The sequence below is a fragment of the Myotis myotis genome, unplaced genomic scaffold, assembly GCF_014108235.1.
Source record: "Myotis myotis isolate mMyoMyo1 unplaced genomic scaffold, mMyoMyo1.p scaffold_m19_p_5, whole genome shotgun sequence".
Taxonomy (NCBI): domain Eukaryota; kingdom Metazoa; phylum Chordata; class Mammalia; order Chiroptera; family Vespertilionidae; genus Myotis; species Myotis myotis.
In genome coordinates, this window is record NW_023416357.1 from 91,286,035 (window position 1) to 91,303,768 (window position 17,734).

Sequence of the window (17,734 nt, forward strand, 5' to 3'; positions counted from 1 at the left end):
CTTCCCAGATTACCCAGGGCACCATGACTTCAAAGTACCTACTGCTTCTGCCGTTAACCTATGGCTGGGTGGCAATAGTTGAGTAATATTCAAGCTTTCTGTTGACCACTTGTTACAGATGCTGCTCAAGCAACTAGTGATGAATTAGATTAGACATCCTGAGAACCAGATTATCTTTTTTTTTTATAACTTCTACTCCCAATTAGAACTTACTTTTAACATGGTTACCATCCTGTTGTTTATCCTCTTTACATCCCATTTAGTAACCTTTGTTATAAGGGTGGTTGCATCCATTTGTGTATAAGGAAAGCTCTCCCCTGAATTGAGAAACCATTTTCAACTACTTTTGTAAGAGGCCTGTCTCAGAGACTAGAAATGGAAACCAGCAGTCCAACAGGATGAGACTTGGGGCACTCCTGATTTTAATGGTAGCAGCAGGGCCAAGTGTATTATCATACAGTGACAACCAGGGAGTCAGAGAAGAGTACCAGGGAGGAGCCACCAGAGCTACAGGGACAAATACGCCAAATGCCTGGACCTAGGACAGGATTTGTGATCTCTGAGTTCAAAGCTAACTATGAGAGGATCAGAAATCCATATTCTGTAAGCTTTTTAAAAGAAACTCTTTCGACATCCTCCAAATTTCCCCTTTGTTTTCTACACATAGGAGGTGAAGTTGCTTTGAAAATCCAGTCTACCTCAACTCCATTAAGGGAAAGGAATTATAGGTTTTGCCCTTGCCTGAGCAAACATAGAGCCAAAACATGGTAGGGCAGCACACAGCCAAGTTAAAGAAGCCTATGGAACAGGGTAATCTGGAGGAAGAGGAGGGCCACCTGCCTGGGTCTAGAAGGTCTCGAGTGTGTTTTACCAAGATTGGCAGCATTTTAAAACAGATAAACATTGTATTATTTGCATTAAGAACTGAAAGTGGCCCAGCTGCGGTGGCTCAGTGATTGAGCATCGACCTATGAACAAGGAGGTTGGGGTTCGATTCCCAGCCAGGGCACTGACTGCAGGCTCAATGCCCAGGCTGTGGGCTCAATCCCCAGAGTGGGGCGTGCAGGAGGCAGCCAATCAATGATTCTCTCTCATCATTGATGTTTCTATCTCTCTCCCTCTCCCATCCTCTCTGAAATAAATAAATAAAAATATTTTTTTAAAACTGAAAGTGTATTATCTGCAAAAATTTAGAGAAGCCATGCTAAATATTTTCTATATTACAGGGTAACACATTATCGAGTAAAGATTATCATACTTTCATGAATAAAAAATGCTTTTCTCCTTAACAGTATTAACAAGGTCTGTTTTCCCAATTGCTTTTGTACAATATGCAAACACTCTTTTTCCATCATAAAATAATGCTGAACTTCAGCTAAAAGATTACAGGTGGTACTTTCAATAGTTACTCTATATATACTTTTTAATGACAAAATTTGTCTTATGTATTGTGAAATAACTTTTCTGTGGCATTAACTACTTTTAAAACAATGCAAATAGTAAATTATTTTTATTTTTTATTAAATTTATTGGGGTGACATTGGTTAATAAGATCATATAGGTTTCAAGTGTACATTTCTGTGATACATGACCTGCATATTGCATTGTGTGCCCACCACCCAAAGTTAAATCATCTTCCATCACCATATATTTGACCCCCTTTTCCCTTTACTGCTCCCCACCTCTTCCCTTTGGTAACCACCATACTGTTGTTTATTTCTATGAGTTTCAGTTTTATATCCCACATATGAATGAGACAACATGGTTCTTAGCTTTTTCTGACTGACTTATTTCGCTTAGCATAATATTCTCAAGATCCATCCATGTTATTTTATCTAGAAATTTCCTACCGTTGTCCCAATAATGTAAAATAAAATTAATCATATGTTGAAAAGTTATGACATAAATTTATTACAAATGATATGCTCAAAATTTTAAGTATAGATCATTAAATTAGTCTTAAATATAAATTCTCAAGGTAAACTTATTAACATTTTAGTGCTTCACATCTTAAATTTGTGCAATACTCCATTGGAAGCAACAGAATTGTGGTTCAATTCTTAGGTGAAATTTGCTGAAACTTCTTGAGATTTTCATATAATTTTAAACCCACTTGTTTTGAGGTGAGACAAACAGTAAATCTGAAAGACTGAATCAAGTTTCTCTTATCTACCTTAAAGATTACCTATAAAAATTTAGTTTAAAACATTGATTTTAAAAAATATAACATCAGCATGAAATCTGGGGTAACTTTTTCCTAAAAACCTATGAAATAGAGTTCTTCCTTACAATGGATGAGAAATTAGTCTTTTTTTTTCCCCCCAGAAACTTCACTCAGTATATTTCTCTAAGAAGTCAAATTTCATATGGGGTACTGAATATGCTCAAAACTATAAAACATTAGCTAAAAAGTACTTAACTTAGAAATTACAAAAATAGAAAATGCCAATGAACTATATTCTATACAGGGCACACCAATCATACACTATTTTTTTATGATTTAAAGTATACTTATAGAACTTTAGTCTCAGCAAAAAAATGATTATATAGTATTGGGGTGGAGGAAATCTGGTTATTCAATCTTGACTTTGATTGAGTTCCATGTAAATAGAAATTTACTATTAAGAACTACTTTTGGTTCTTAATAGTAAAGGTAATCAGATCCAAAAGTGTTTAGGAATAACCTGAGATGTTAGAAAAGAGATGTATACAATCAAAACGGGCTCCTTAAATGGCATTAGTAAATAAATGCATTAAATATAATCAAATGGCATTAAAATATTAGAATAGAAATAGTAACTATTATTAAATGCCATTTTGCCACTGATACTGGTATTACCAAAGTACTGAAGAAGTGAAAATATTAGAGAAGTAATACTTTCAGGTAGAATGAGGAAAAAAAAGGTTTGGATAAAATTTAAAGTACTTATTGATAATTAAGAAACAAGTGGGTCTAGGAATAGTAATTCTTCCAAATGGAGCATATACTGCAGGTAAGCAGAGTATTTTATCAGTAGGCAACTCACTGCAATTAAAAAACAATACTGTCACTTTCAGGGAATCCTTGACTCCTCATTTCTCTGGGGGCTTTTCAAATTCGCTGGCCTTCTTTTGATGAAGGAACGTGAAAACTGACGTCAATGTGCCATCGCCACTCTGTTGTGAATAGCAAAGGAAGGTGGCCCACAGAAAACCATAGAGTCCCGTGTAAGCTGTTCTCCACTGAATAGGAACAAGGCTGAAGTTGGTAAGCTGCAACAGAAAGAGGATGTTAGGACTGTATAAACCAGCGATGGCGAACCTATGACACGCGTGTCAGAGGTGACACGCGAACTCATTTTTTTGGTTGATTTTTCTTTGTTAAATGGCATTTAAATATATAAAATAAGTATCAAAAATATACATCTTTGTTCTACTATGGTTGCAAATATTAAAAAATTTCTATATGTGACACAGCACCAGAGTTAAGTTAGGGTTTTTCACAATGCTGACACGCCGAGCTCAAAAGGTTCGCCATCACTGGCATAAACCAAAGCCAGGAGTTAGCATTCTGAGTGGTTTAAAACTCACCTGACTAGGGAACATTTGAGATCTTGCTCCCAGGCATATGTCATCAGTTCGGTTTAAATAAACTTTTATAAGAATTTAAAGAACTGAAAAAAAAACTCACCTGTACAAAAGGCCAGTACATCAGACCACTCTGGAATTTAAAAATATATATTAGAATGCCTTTTAATCACAGTTCGTGCCATAAAAGATTAAGAAATACCAGGTAGCTAGTATTCGGAGGTGGTATTTTATTTCAGACTAAGCCGATTGAATTAGACTACTTAAGGTCCCTTGCATATAACAGGGTGGGGAGTTGTAGGAAAAGCTGTTAGGTACAAGACATTTATACTAGTTATATTCACAGATCCAGAATGTAAAGTCTACCAGAATCACTATCAATTCTGTTAGACAGCTGCCTTCAAAATAACAACATATATTTATATATATTGAAATTTTCCTGTTAGCCCAAGCAAATGATAAAGAAACATATTTATAAAAGGATCATCAATAAATTTTTAAAAGTATACCAAATCCATTCTTTATGGAATGACTTGCTAATAATATATTTTACTGTTTCATGTGATAGAATAAATTTAGCTGACATTTTTGTTTTTTTACAAAATATTTTAAGATAGGTTTATTTTAACAGGCTTTAACCTGTACATTCTGATAAAAATGGTCATCATTATGGATTTTTTTCAAAGCTACAAGTCTTGTTATGTAAATTATACCTAAAAAAAAAAAGGGTTTTAAAAAACAGTCCTTAAAAGTAGTATTACACTAGTAATATAAAGGTGGTATTACTTTCTCCCTTCCTCTCTGTAAAAAATCAATAAAATATATTTTTTTAAAAAAACAAACAAACATATCCTCAGGTGAGGATTAAAAAAACAAACAATGGATGTCACTAGAACATAGGAGCCAGCTTGAAGGGACTCTCGCTGGCCAAATCCCAGACACTCTAGCACCAAAGATAATTACACACAGTAATGAATTGTAAGCCACTGAAAAAATGAGAATCCTTGAGTCCAAGCTGATAATAGAGAAATGAATAAATAACTGGAATACAAGAGCAGGCATTTGTTGACAGATCTCTGAGCACCACCTGGTAAATGTGGAACCGGTGCTGGAGTTGGAAACTCATCATTTGGCAACCATCACAACGGCCAAGACTGGTTCAGGCAGAATTCGGGTGCCAAATCTGGGGGTGGGGTGGAATATTCTGATGGGGAGCAGGATATTTATTTGCATGATCTTAAAGTGCCTCCCTACAGTTTGCTTATTAGCTTCAAGGGGAAAAAGAGTGAGTAGACAGTGGAAAAATCAGACACCTTGACATCTCCAACCAGAGACAGAAGCACCTTCTGCTGTGATAACCTTGAGGACACATCGGCATAGATGGGGTGTTCCAGCCAGGAATGTATCACCTTCATCTAATCATAGAAAACAATAGACATCCCCCCCACCTCCCGCCCACAAAAGCAAATGCTTTGTGTGTTTCTAAGAGAGGACTATATTCTTCAAAGATATCAGTGTTGCCATAGATTTTAAAAGAGCTAAGACAATGTTCCCAATTAATGGGAGCTAAAAAAACATAGGAACTAAATGCATTGCCTGATCCTACACTGGATCCTGTACTGGAGGAAAAGAAATGCTATACAGGCCATTAGATGGTCAATGGGCAAAAATGGAATATGGCCGAAACCGGTTTGGCTCAGTGGATAGAGCGTCGGCCTGTGGACTGAAAGGTCCCAGGTTCAATTCCGGTCAAGGGCATGTACCTGGGTTGCAGGCACATCCCCAGTGGGAGGTGTGCAGGAGGCAGCTGATCGATGTTTCTCTCTCATCCATGTTTCTAACTATCTCTCTCCCTTCCTCTCTGTAAAAAATCAATAAAATATATTTTTTAAAAAATGGAATATGGATGGTAGGAGATATAAAAAGATTATTATCATTGTTAAATGTATTGAAGTTGATAACTCTGCTGTGGTTATATGAGAATATCTTTATCCTTAGAAAATAGATACTTGAGTATCTAGGGGTAAATGGTAATTCTGTGTGTAACTAACTCAAATGATTCAGAAAAACTTATCAGATAGAAAGATAGACAGATGGATAGATAGAGCAAGCAAATAATAAATGGGGCAAAATGCTAATAGGTGAATTTGGGTAAAGGGCATATGGATATTTTTTCCACATTAATAAGTGATTTATTACAACTGTGACAAGGCAATTCCAAGGGTTAGGAGACTTTATAATGGGCATAAGTAGTCAGAAAAGGCTTCCTTAGGAAATGATGTGTAAGCTGAGGTCCGAAGGAAGGGGAAGTGTGAGTCTGGGAAAGGCTGGGGTGGGAAGAGGCTGCCATGTTCCAGGAACTGAAAAAATTCAAGAGCGGCTGAGGTACAGAGTGGAGAGAGGGAGGCATGAGATGAGGTTGGGCCAGGAGCCCATGGCTGAACAGAACCACCTCTCAGAGGGCCATCCTGGGCTCCTGGGCTGGCCTCTCACGCATGTTTTGAGTGTTTGGCACAGTGTCAGAGCAAACAAAGGTGGTGCTAACTTCCCACCGAATATTTGAGGGGCAAGTTCTCTTTTTACAGGCAGGTCTCTTCCTCCAGATGGTGAACTTCTGCTAGGCAGGAGTTCACGTTCATTTCCAAATCCTCAGCTTTGGCATGGTGTTGGTGTCAGCACACAGTAGCTGCTGTCAGACCCACACGAGATTCGGGGAGGAGCCAGGAAAAGGGTCAGCCAAGGCCCAAGGGGTCCAGGTCTGGACAAGGCGCGCTGTGGACCCCACATGTCTGGTGGTGCCATTGGTAGAACTCCTGGGAGAAGCCGTCAAAGGAGGACCAGAGACTCCAGTGACTGGAACTGGGCACCTCCCTCTTCAAGGAGACTGAGCCCCCCCGAGGTGACCTGGCCCACCATGCAGGCCACCCATATGGGCATTATTGGAACTATTCTTATTACTTTTCTGTAATTTTAAAATTATTTCCATATGAAAGCTTTTAAAACTATATAAAAGAGAAGAATGTGTTATCAGATATATTTCTAAGAGATAATATATCTGAACTGCCATGTTGCAGGTGGTGAAAGGAGACAGAAATTGCATGCCATCTGTGCAAAAAAAACCAAAAAACAAAAAAACACAAAAAAAAGCTCAAGTACTATGTACATGTAAACTACAAATAAACTAGAGATGTCCTTCCACCTTCATCAAAAGAACATGGATTGGACAGGGGGATAATTCCTTAGCAACAAAGAACCAATTCTACTCTCACACACCCCTTGGGCTATTAGAGTCTTCTGTGACAGATTCCTTTTGGGTGCTTCTTTTGCTCTGTGCTCCTGTCATTGGTCAAGCTTCTATCAAAAGCCTAGTTTTATCCCAATTTCTTCCATATCTATTATCTCTAGCTCTGAGTTCTCCTCTGTGCATCTGGACATCTCCCTTTGAACATCCTAAAAGCATCTGGAATTCACCATTTGCCATACTGAACTCAACTATCTTGTTTCTCAAATTGGATCACCGTCCTCTATGTCCTATCTCAGGTTCCTTAAGTCACAACCTGTGGGTCATCCTAGATGTGTCCTCATTGCCCATAACCCCAATTTCCAATCACCCAGACCTACCTAGTTTGCCGCCTAAATATTTCTCAAATCATTCCTATTCCTACTCCTTCATTATTTCTCATGTGAACTTGGTTACAACAGCCCTCTTATTTGGTTTCTCTTGCCACTACTATTATTGGAGTTCAAGATCCTTAGCATGGCATTCAACATGCAAAAAAGACAACCCACATATCTTCATTAAGGGAGGAGAATCTGAAACATCTACGCATCCCTGCCTAGAGCCCCTTTCTTTCACAATTCTGCTTGCTTGCTCGTTTTATAAAGGTTTGATGTACATATGTCCATAGGATCTATGGCATCATGGGAAAACTTGTTCCTTTTTCCAAAATAAAACAGAAGAAAATCACATTTGGATGTCCCCATGGGAGCACAATTTCTGCCCTGAGAGAAGTAACAGGAGGAATTTTTTTTTAACTAAGAAAATTCATAAAAACAGCAGTTACTCTTCCCCATGAAAGAAAGAACTGCCCCTGCGCACAGGAGCTCAGGGAAAGCCAGTGGCTTCAATCCTCCCTGACGGCTGCCTCCAGCCACTAAGGGGGTGATGCTGGTTCTGGGGCTTCGTGTCATGCAATAGAAGATGCTAGAAGCAGTGCAGGCAATTGCCAGGTGTGCTTGACACCGTTCCTGATAGGGAATTAAGTACATGTGAAGTCCTAGGCCAGTCTGCGTATATTCTATAATCCTGAAAATTTACCTCATTGTGATTAACAGAATCAAACATGCTCTAGGCCAGAGATGGAACGCATCTCTGATTTTGCCAAGCTTTAAGGATCCTGCCCAACAAATCTTCACTGAATGAATTAATGTTTGTCAGACTGGACTGTGTATACCTGTATTGAGCAAACAGTACAACAGGTGACTTGCTTCAAGACTAGACATGACCCTGGGGAGTACCATCTTTCTCTGTAAACACTTTGTAACATTAAGAAGGTTCCTTTCGCAGGGACTCAGCAGAATGCACAGCTGGAAACCTCGACTGTGAATGTGGGAATGATTCCACTCACATTCTAGGCTTTTTGCAATAAACTCTGATTCCGAGATTCACTAAATTCTAATCACTAGTAAGAGTAAATATAGGAACATCAGGAGTCATGGTGAACACTGAATGCAATTCAGAGACTCTCAGATAGACACCCTTAAAGCTTCTTTTCATTCGATTCATCTATCAAAATCAATGTAATATTTCTGTTAAAATATTACATTGTATCCTTGTGCTAACCAACTGCAGCCCTAATTTAATAATATTTTTATTAAAATGTATTTAATGTTAAAAATGTACAAAAACATTTTGGTTTTTCCATTTTCAAAAGTCTGTCTTACCTTATATGTATTCCAGAATTTCTGTTTCAGGTCCAAAAATATGTCATCCTTTCCTTGGAGAATACTCATACCTATTTGCAAAAAACACAAATCAAAAGACTTTTAAAAGATTAAATAGGAAGAATACTGTAAAAGAGTTCAAGTTTCCTATTTCTATATGTAAAGTAACCACCACTACCACTCACTCAATATGTCCTTTCTGACTCAACATAGAAAAGAGAATATCATCTCCACTCTAAAACTAGATAAATTGTTAAAGGTATGATAAATATGAAGTGAGATTAGTGGAGTATAAAAGTTATAGGGGAATTATTTTTTTATTTTTTTAAAAATATATTTTATTGATTTTTTACAGAGAGGAAGGGAGAAGGATAGAGAGTTAGAAACATCGATGAGAGAGAAACATGGATCAGCTGCCTCCTGCAACTCCCCACTGGGTATGTGCCCGAAACCAAGGTACATGCACTTGACTGGAATCGAACCTGGGACCCTTGAGTCTGCAGGCCGACGCTCTATCCACTGAGCCAAACCAGTTAGGGTTTATTATTTTTTAATGTTTAAAAAAATTGATTTCAGAGAGGAAGGGAAAGGGAGAACGAGATAGAAACATTAATGATGAGAAAGAATCATTGATCGGCTACCTCCTGCATACCCCCCACTGGGGATCAAGTCCGAAACTCGGGCATATGCCCTGACCAGGAATCTAATTGTGACCTCCTGGTCCATAGGTCAATGCTCAACTGCTGAGCCATGCCTGGCAGGCATAGAGGAATGATTTAAAAAAAAAAACAAAAAAAACTAAGAAAATTCATAAAAACAGAAGTGTTAGGATAGTGAGACCATTGGTGACTATTTTTTTCTCTCCCTTTCAAATTTTCTGTGAAATGCTTAAAATTTTTAAAACTTAATTACCTTTTTTTTAAAAAAAGGCTAAGGGATCCTGTGTATTCTGACAACTACAAGTTTCCCACCAAAGAAAAAGGCTTTTAAATCAGAATTGAAAAGCAGAACTCCAATTCAGCCTTCCTAAAAACATTTTGAAAACTTTGATGTTGACAACTCTGAAAAGAAATTCTGGGAACAAGGACGAAACCCTCCCATTTGAGGAAGGGTGTAAAAATGAGTGCTTTAAAAATTCTCCCCCAGCCCTAGCCGGTTTGGCTCGGTGGATAGAGCGTCAGCCTGTGGACCGAAGGGTCCCCGGTTAGATTCTGGTCAAGGGCACATGCCTGGGTTGTGGGCTCGGTCCAGCCTGCAGGAGGCAGCCAATCAATGATTCCCTCTCATCATTGATGTTTCTATCACTCTCTTCCTCTCCCGTCCTCTCTGAAATCAATAAAAATATTTTTAAAATTCTCCCCCAAATTGCATAAGGAGAAAGGGGAAATAAAATATTTTTAGTCACTTTGCAGGGGATTCTTAGAACAGAACTCATCAGGAAACCCAGCGGCATATTAGTAAACTCATTCCACTTAACCAGCACTAATTAAGTGCTGAACACTTTGTGTGCATTATTTCATTTGATCCTCCTAACCCAGGGGTGGGCAAACTTTTTGACTCGAGGGCCACAATGGGTTCTTAAACTGGACCGGAGGGCCGGAACAAAAGCATGGATGGAGTGTTTGTGTGAACTAATATAAATTCAAAGTAAACATCATTACATAAAAGGGTACGGTCTTTTTTTTTTTTTAGTTTTATTCATTTCAAACTGGCCGGATCCGGCCCGCTGGCCGTAGTTTGCCCACGGCTGTCTAACCACCAGCTGAGGATCGCAGTTTCAGAGAAAGAAAAGACTTCAGGAAGGTTTATAGGGGGCCAAGACTACCCTGGCCTGTAGGCTTGCTCAGTGGTTAGAGCACCGGCCTGTGCACCAAAGGGTCACGGATTCAATTCCCTGTCAAGGACACGTATCTGGGTTGCAGGTTTAATCCTTGGCCCCTATTGATGTGTCTCTCTCACATGCTGTCTCTTTCTCTCTTCTCTCCCCACCCCTCCATCTCCCTCCCTTCCACTCTCTCTAAACATCAATGGAAAAAATACCCTTGGGTGAGGATTAAAAAAAAATAGTAGTGGTCCAAGACCAACCCAGGTGTAGATTCCAAGCCAGAATTCTTAATAACTACTCAAGCTCCCCAACGCACAAACGATCATTTGATACAAGCAATGTCTAAATTGTAAGTGCCTGGAGCAAACATCCAACCCAAGGGGTCCCACCTTCCTTCTGCATTTTAACAGGACGTGAGGGACACTGGGCCAGAAATCTGGAAGCAAAATAAGCACCTGGGCAGGATTCTGTTTCAGGGGCCTCGGGCCTGAACCATAGGCTTCCCCACGCACTGTTATTTAATTGTCTTTCTGATCAGGCACACTGACAACAGTCCCGGAGACTGAGAACAGCATGAGTTGTGTCTTGGGGCAAGTCACTTAAACCCTTGGGGCCTTGATTTCCTAATCTGTAACTTAAGACTACATTATAATACGAGTACCTGCCTCACAGGGTTGTGTGAGGATTAAATGGGAATCTGATTCCCAAACTCACAGCCCCCAGCTCCTAACCCCTTCACCCCTGTACAAAGCCACTAGTAACTGGTATGATGAACCAGTTTGCAAATCCGGCCAGGAAGTCATGCCCTGGAAACAGACACATACCTGATAAACCAGGGGTCCCTGCTCTCAGGTTCTCCATTACTATGACTTCCCTGACCTCACTGATCCCCTGAGCCATGTGGTTGGCTGAGGCTGCATCAAGCAGTCCTGTCCTTGTGAGTTTTCTGTGGGGTTTGTGAGGAAAGGAACAGAATCTGCCCTCCCCCCAAATAAGATCTATGGGGCAGTATAGGTTTCTTCAAGATGGTGACTTGACCACCTCAACCCAGTTTAAACTATATATATATATATCTTTTTTTTTTTTTTTTTCAGAGAAAAGGGAGAGGGAGAAGGAGATAGAAACATCAATGATGAGAGAAAATCATAAATTGCCCCCTACTGGGGATGGAGCCTGCAACCCAGGCATGTGCCCTGACCAGGAATGGGACAGTGACCCCCTGGTTCATAGGTCCACGCTCAACCACTGAGCCACGCTGGCCAGGCTCAACCCGGTTTAAAAGGCACCAACAGCCACTGACAAGACGACCTTCTTGGGGGTGACCTGTGATCCCTAATGCCAAGGCCAGGCCCAGGATCTCCCCTGCCCACTCCTTTCCAGGCTGTGGAAATTGAAGACGATGGAAGCCACAGAGCCTTTTCCATAGTTTTTGGTATGTAGGGACCTGAGCAAGGTTCCCAAAGCCCAGCCCTCAGATAACAGGTTTTCTAGGGAGGGAGCTCCCAGGGCCCTCACAGGTACAGAGTCCTCTTGGGCAGGGGTCCCCTCACATTTTCAGTAGCTTTAGATGTCGGGATGGGACACACACACACACACACACACACACCCCTTTTCCACAGGAAAATCTTACCAAAGCAAGGCTAGTGCCCCGAGCCTGAATTTTCTGGGAAACCTGGCCCAATTTCAGGTTCCACCCACAATGGCCCCATGGTGCTGAGTCCCCTCACGTCTCGTCTCGTTGGTGTGTTGGGAAGAAATGCCCGCCAGTGGAAAGAAGGCCCCATGGCTTTTCCCAGGGGCAGGCTGGCTGACCCACAACTAGGTCAGCGGGGTTGCAGCTGCTGTGACCACAAGCTAGGGTCTCCTGGACACTACGTGGACCTTTTTCAGGAGGAAATGGCCCCCAGCCCTGCCTCCCCATTCCAACCTACGCCCCAACGCGCCCTGAAATCTCCGGCCTCGGACTATGCACAGCCCCTCAAATCTCAACTGCGCTCCTGGTCCCCTTGATCCCTGACCCACTGGACGTTGGTTCCCTAATCCGTGGCCTCTCCAGCCATCGCCCAACTTCTCCTCGGTCTCCTTAACCCCGGGTCCCCAAACTTCTGGGCCCTTGCACCTTCACCTCCAGCCCCCTCCCCAGCCCTGAACTGCTACCCTCCCACTAAGGATTATACGCCTCGGTCCGGGCCCCTGCCTCCATTCCCCCAAGCCTGGCCCCTGCCACCGCCCCCCCCCCCCCCCAGCTCCGGCCCCGGGAACCCCGCCCCGGCATCTCACCGGTGTAGAAGGCCGTGACGGCCACGGGCGCGGCGACGGCCTGGTCGCACAGCACCTTGGCCAGGACGGCGCGCGGCGTGCGGCCCGGCAGCGCGCGCTCCAGAAGGCGCTGCCACCCGTAGTTGAAGTTGGCGTGGAAGGTCACGGCCACGGTGGCCACGCACCGCGTCTGCCGCCAGTCGGCCGGGCCGCCGCTCAGTCGCTGCTGCAGCGCGTCCCCCGCGGAGAAGAGCGCGCCGTAGAGCAGCACGTTCGTGGGCCACGGGAAGCGCCGGGCCGCGCTCGGCAGCGCCCGCCACCAGCGCGCCATGCCCCGCGCACGGCTCCCGCCCGCCCGCACCCGCCGGCGCCCGCCGCGGGCTCCCGGGGCCGCGCCCGCCTTTCACCGCCCCGGTGCGCGGCGCCTCCTCCCGCCACCTGCACCTGCCTCCTCCGGACGCTCCAAAGCGATTGGGTGCCCCGCGCAATCCGTGCGGCCCAATCCCGTGGCCACCAGCCATTGTGCGGGCTGAGCTTTCGAAAAGCGGCGGGTCTCCGGAATGCGAGATCTAGCCACAAGAAATGCCCAGAAGAGAAAAAGCCATGGAGGCCTCGGAAAGTAGACTAGAGGCTGACAGGGACGGGGCCATAGATAGGGTGGGGGTTGCGGTGGGAGGGTGCTAGCTGACCGCTAATTGGGGTTGGGGTTGGTTGCACAGAAAGGCATTAAATACACTTTTAAATGGTGGATTTTATTGTATGTGAATTATATCCCCCCCCCAAAAAAAAAAGTTTAAAAGGAAGGGGAGAAAACAAGAATGGGTACCAAAACGCAGTTACCCAGAGGGCCGTGTATCTTAAATGTTTATATGCAAGGCATTCAGTTTCAACACACACAGCGCACGATCTAAATTTGGGTACAAATTCAAATTTTAAACTTTGAGGCTTTTCATGAATGTGAGGTAGAGCTCAATGGGCCTACTGCCTTCTCCTCTTCAGAGTTTGGGGTGTGGTGAATAGTGCCTCCCAAGGCACTGTCCAGAAGCAGGGGTCATTGGGGACCCAGGCCGCAGGTATAATCTCTGATCTCATGGAACTCAGTTTCTCCTTGATTCTTCCCCCGTTATTTCTTCCTTTGCTGTAACTTCTAATCCCATTCTCTCTCTCTCTCTCTCTCTCTCTCTCTCTCTCTCCTCTTTGTTAGCCCTATATTACTTACTTTTTAAATTTTTAACTTTTAATTTTGAAATAAGTAATTATAGACAGAAAAAAAGTTGCAAAAATAGTACAGAGTTCCCATAGTACAGAGTTCCCATCTTACATAACCATTGTGGGGGCGGGGTACCATTTTCTACTCTGGTCTACTAGTCAAATAGACATGAGACAGATTGGCAAGAGAAAACAACCAAATCTGCTACGTACATATGTGTGGGTACCCCTCATACATGAGGGAGTCAGAGACCCCACATACAGGAGAAGTGCAGAGATAGAAAGGGGGATTGAGGTATGTAAGACATCCTGAGCTAGAGATGAGGCAATGCACCTTGGGGCTTTTGAAGGACATTACAGGGAGAACAGATATTCAGAAACGAGTGGTTTGTCCTGCCAAACAGGTAGGTCAAAAAAGGTTAGCTCTGATAATCTCTTATTGTAGGCAAGGCCCTCAATTCAAGTTCTAGATAGTCAAGGGGGAAGCAAAAGTTGTCTTTAGCTCAAAACAATCCCCATACCACAGGGGCACATCTTGGGGTAACTCTGCACCCCCCCACAGTACAGAGTTCCCATATACTCTTCACTCAAGCTTTCCCAATACTGATTACATAACCATAGTACAATTATCAAACAAGGAAATAAACACTGACGTAACACTATTATCTAAACTATGCACCTTATTCAAATTATTGCCAATTGTTCCAGTAACATCCTTTTGCCAATCTGGCATCCAAACTGAATCACTTTTCAGTGCATTGAATATTGCCTTAATCTCCAATCTAGGCACTTACTGGTTATTTTGTAGACTGTTCCTCCATTTGCCAATCCCATTGTTATGGGCTGAATTGTGTGTGTCTTCCCCCTCTCCCCTCAAAAAAATCCATATCTTGAAGTGTTAGCCCCCAGGTGACTATTTGGCGATGGGGCCTGTAAAGAGGCGATTGAGTTAAAAATGAGACCCTTAGGCTGGGCCCTAATCCACTCAGACTGATCTCCTTATAAAAGGAAATTTGGACACACAGACACACCCGGGCAGAGCACACACAGAGGAAAGATCATGTGAGGACACAGTGAGAAGAAGGAAGTCTGCAAGCCAGGGAGAAAGGCCTCAGAAGAAACCAACCCAGCTGAGACCTGGACATTGGACTTCTAGCCTCCAGAACGGTGAGAAAATAACTTGTGTTTTTTAACCAATCTAGTCTGTGGTGTCTTGCTCTGGCAGCCCAGCTGCCTAATACACCCATTCTCTTCAAATTCTGGGAATCTGCCAATTTCTGTGTTCTTTGACCCTTTCTATCTATTTCTATTCCTCCTCTCTCATTGTCCTTGTTACTACTAGCTCCAAGCAAATATTTCTGTCAGAGTTTTTCCAGCAAGGCAGGCTCTATCTAGCTCACCAAAGCATCTTTGTTTATAGCTTATATTTTCCCTATTTTATTTTTCTATTGCTGTTATACCACAAACTTAGTGGCATAAAATAACATGAATTTGTTGTCTTAGAGTTTTAGAGGTCATAACTCTAAAATGGGCCTACATGCCTGGTCAGCGTGGCTCAGTGGTTGAGTGTCAACCTATAAATCAGGAGATCATGGTTCAATACCTGGTCAGGGCACATGTCTGGGTTGCAGGCTCGAGCCAAAATAGGAGGTTTGTAGGAGGCAGCCTATGGATGATTCTCTCTCATCATTGATGTTTCTCTCTCCCTCTCCCTTCCTTTCTGAAATCAATAAAAGTATTTTTAAAAAATAAAAATAAAATGGAATGGGTCCACAGAGGCCCTGGTGGGTATGGCTCAGTTGGTTGGGCATTGTCCCATTCACTGAAAGGTCAAAAGGTCAATGGTTTGATTCCCAGTCAGGGCACATGCATGGGTTGTGGGTGTGCAGGAGTCAGCCAATCAATGGTATGCTCTCACATCAATGTTTCTCTCTTCTCCTGTCCTCTCTCTCTCTCAAAACCAATTAACTGGTCTTTTAAAATAAAATAAAAATAAATGAAAAGGGTCCACAGGGCTTCACTGCCTCTGGAGGCCCTGGAGGGGAATTCATTCCTTGCCTTTCCAGCTTTTAGAGCAGTGGTTCTCAACCTTCCTAATGCCGCGACCCTTTAATACAGTTCCTCATGTTGTGGTGACCCCCAATTTCATTGTTACAAATTGAATATAATTAAAACATAGTGGTTAATCACAAAAACAATATGTAATTATATATGTGTTTTCCGATGGTCTTAGGCGACCCCTGTGAAAGGGTCGTTCGACCCCCAAAGGGGTCTCGGCCCACAGGTTGAGAACCACTGTTTTAGAGGCTCCCTGCATTCCATGAAGGCCCATGTCAGCTGGAAAATAACATTGACTGTTTCTTTGCCAAAAGGATTTATGTGGGGGGGAAAAGGAAAGGTTGCAGCCCAGTGCTTACAGACATGGCAAGCCACATGCACACACAGCAAGGTGTACCAAGATGGAGAAATATATAGAGAAGCAAAAAGGAAGTTAAGAGGCGAGACAGTTACAACCATAGAGCTGTACTGTAAGCAGAGTTCTTCCTGTAGGATGCCATAGAGTGTAAGAACTCCTTCCCAAAGCCCCAGCTCCTCCCATAGACCAACGTTAACTTAAATTCTCAGTCATAATTTTTATTACCCCCTTCTCCGTCTTCAAAATCAGTGACATAGCACCTTCCCAGCTAGGCAGACTCCTAGCCTGCCTAGCATCTTTATTACTTTTGTCCCCCCTGTATTGCTTTCCCATTGCTGCTGTTAACAAGTTACCACAAACTTAGTGGCTTAAAACTAAATGTAGCCAATGTAAATTCTTTCAGAACAACTTACACCCTTCTTCCCCAAATGTCACATCTAAAAGAACCTGTCAACTCCAAGGACAGCGGACCTGTTTGTCTCTTCCCTCTAGCCCTCTGCTTTGGTGATTCCGATTGCATGTCCCAGGACCTGGTCCTTTACTGGCTAGCATTTGGCTCAATAACCCCTTCCTTTCAGAAAAGCTTCCAGCCATGGACGGTGTTTACTTAACACTGCATACTTGTCTCTTCTTACAAGCAATAAAAATAAAACAATCTATTACTCGAGCAAATGCTAACGTACCCACATGGCCTTCAAACAAGAGATGCTCTAAGACAGATTAATTCATCACATTGATGCTTCATTATCTACAAGCTGTGATTCAGAGCCCTCCAGCAATCACGAGGCAACACATGAGTGTGATATTAATATTCCTGAACAGTGGGGGATAAGTGGAGCACAGAGGGCCGTGTTAAAATGTAGGGAGGAGTTTTGTTAGGAACTGGTTTAGCAGGGAATAAGTACTGATGTGGGCCCTGAGATTCAATTTACAATGAAGGATCACATTAAAAATACATTAAAATGGCTACCTCAAAGCTTATTGTAACCGTTATTATTTCATTTTATTTAAACGAATCAGAGCTTAAAGAGAACCAGTAAGTGGGCCGCAGCGTCTAAATTCTTCTAACTTCTCTTGCTAATGCTGAGCTGTCTACTGACAAATAAATAATAGGCTACTATGCTTAAAAGCTCCAAGACCAACAGGTCTGTTTTCCAATGAATGGATGAAGCAATCAGCTAAGGCCACCACCTCCAAAAAGGTCATTGAAATTCCTCCAACCTCTTCAGTATCAGCTCTGAGTTGTGGGTTGAATCTGTGGGTGTGGGCACAGGGCAGGAATTTGAAGCAACTGTCTTCCTCCTGGTCACATGAAATAAGGCTTCAGGGAGGCTGGTAAGGAACCCTGATCCTCCCTCTTTCATGATTTTCTTATCCACCCACCCCCCTTCATTCCAGAGCCCTTAATTTCTCCAGCAGCCATCTGATGGAAGGCAATACTTTGACTTGGAGCTGGGTGCACCCAGTAAACACTGTGGCTACTATAAAGCAATAAAAATAGCTATGCTTTCGGC

At 42.7% G+C, this 17,734-nt stretch overlaps 1 protein-coding gene across 3 annotated transcripts; it reads right to left on the reverse strand.

Moving 5' to 3' along the window:
• Nucleotides 1-1,887: 1,887 nt before the first annotated feature.
• On the reverse strand, nt 1,888-13,200 carry MPV17L (MPV17 mitochondrial inner membrane protein like). Of its 3 annotated transcripts, XM_036310195.1 has the most exons (4): nt 12,617-13,178; nt 8,512-8,582; nt 3,671-3,700; nt 1,888-3,252 (listed from the first exon to the last, which is right to left on the reverse strand). In XM_036310195.1, the coding sequence occupies exons 1-4, from the start codon at nt 12,924-12,926 to the stop codon at nt 3,073-3,075; spliced, it is 591 nt and encodes a 196-aa protein (XP_036166088.1). In that variant the 5' UTR covers nt 12,927-13,178; the 3' UTR covers nt 1,888-3,072. The 3 variants fall into 3 exon arrangements, with proteins under 3 accessions (XP_036166088.1, XP_036166090.1, XP_036166089.1); XM_036310197.1 differs by lacking the exon at nt 8,512-8,582 and having other exon boundaries at nt 12,617-13,200; XM_036310196.1 differs by lacking the exon at nt 3,671-3,700 and having other exon boundaries at nt 12,617-13,194.
• Nucleotides 13,201-17,734: the final 4,534 nt, after the last annotated feature.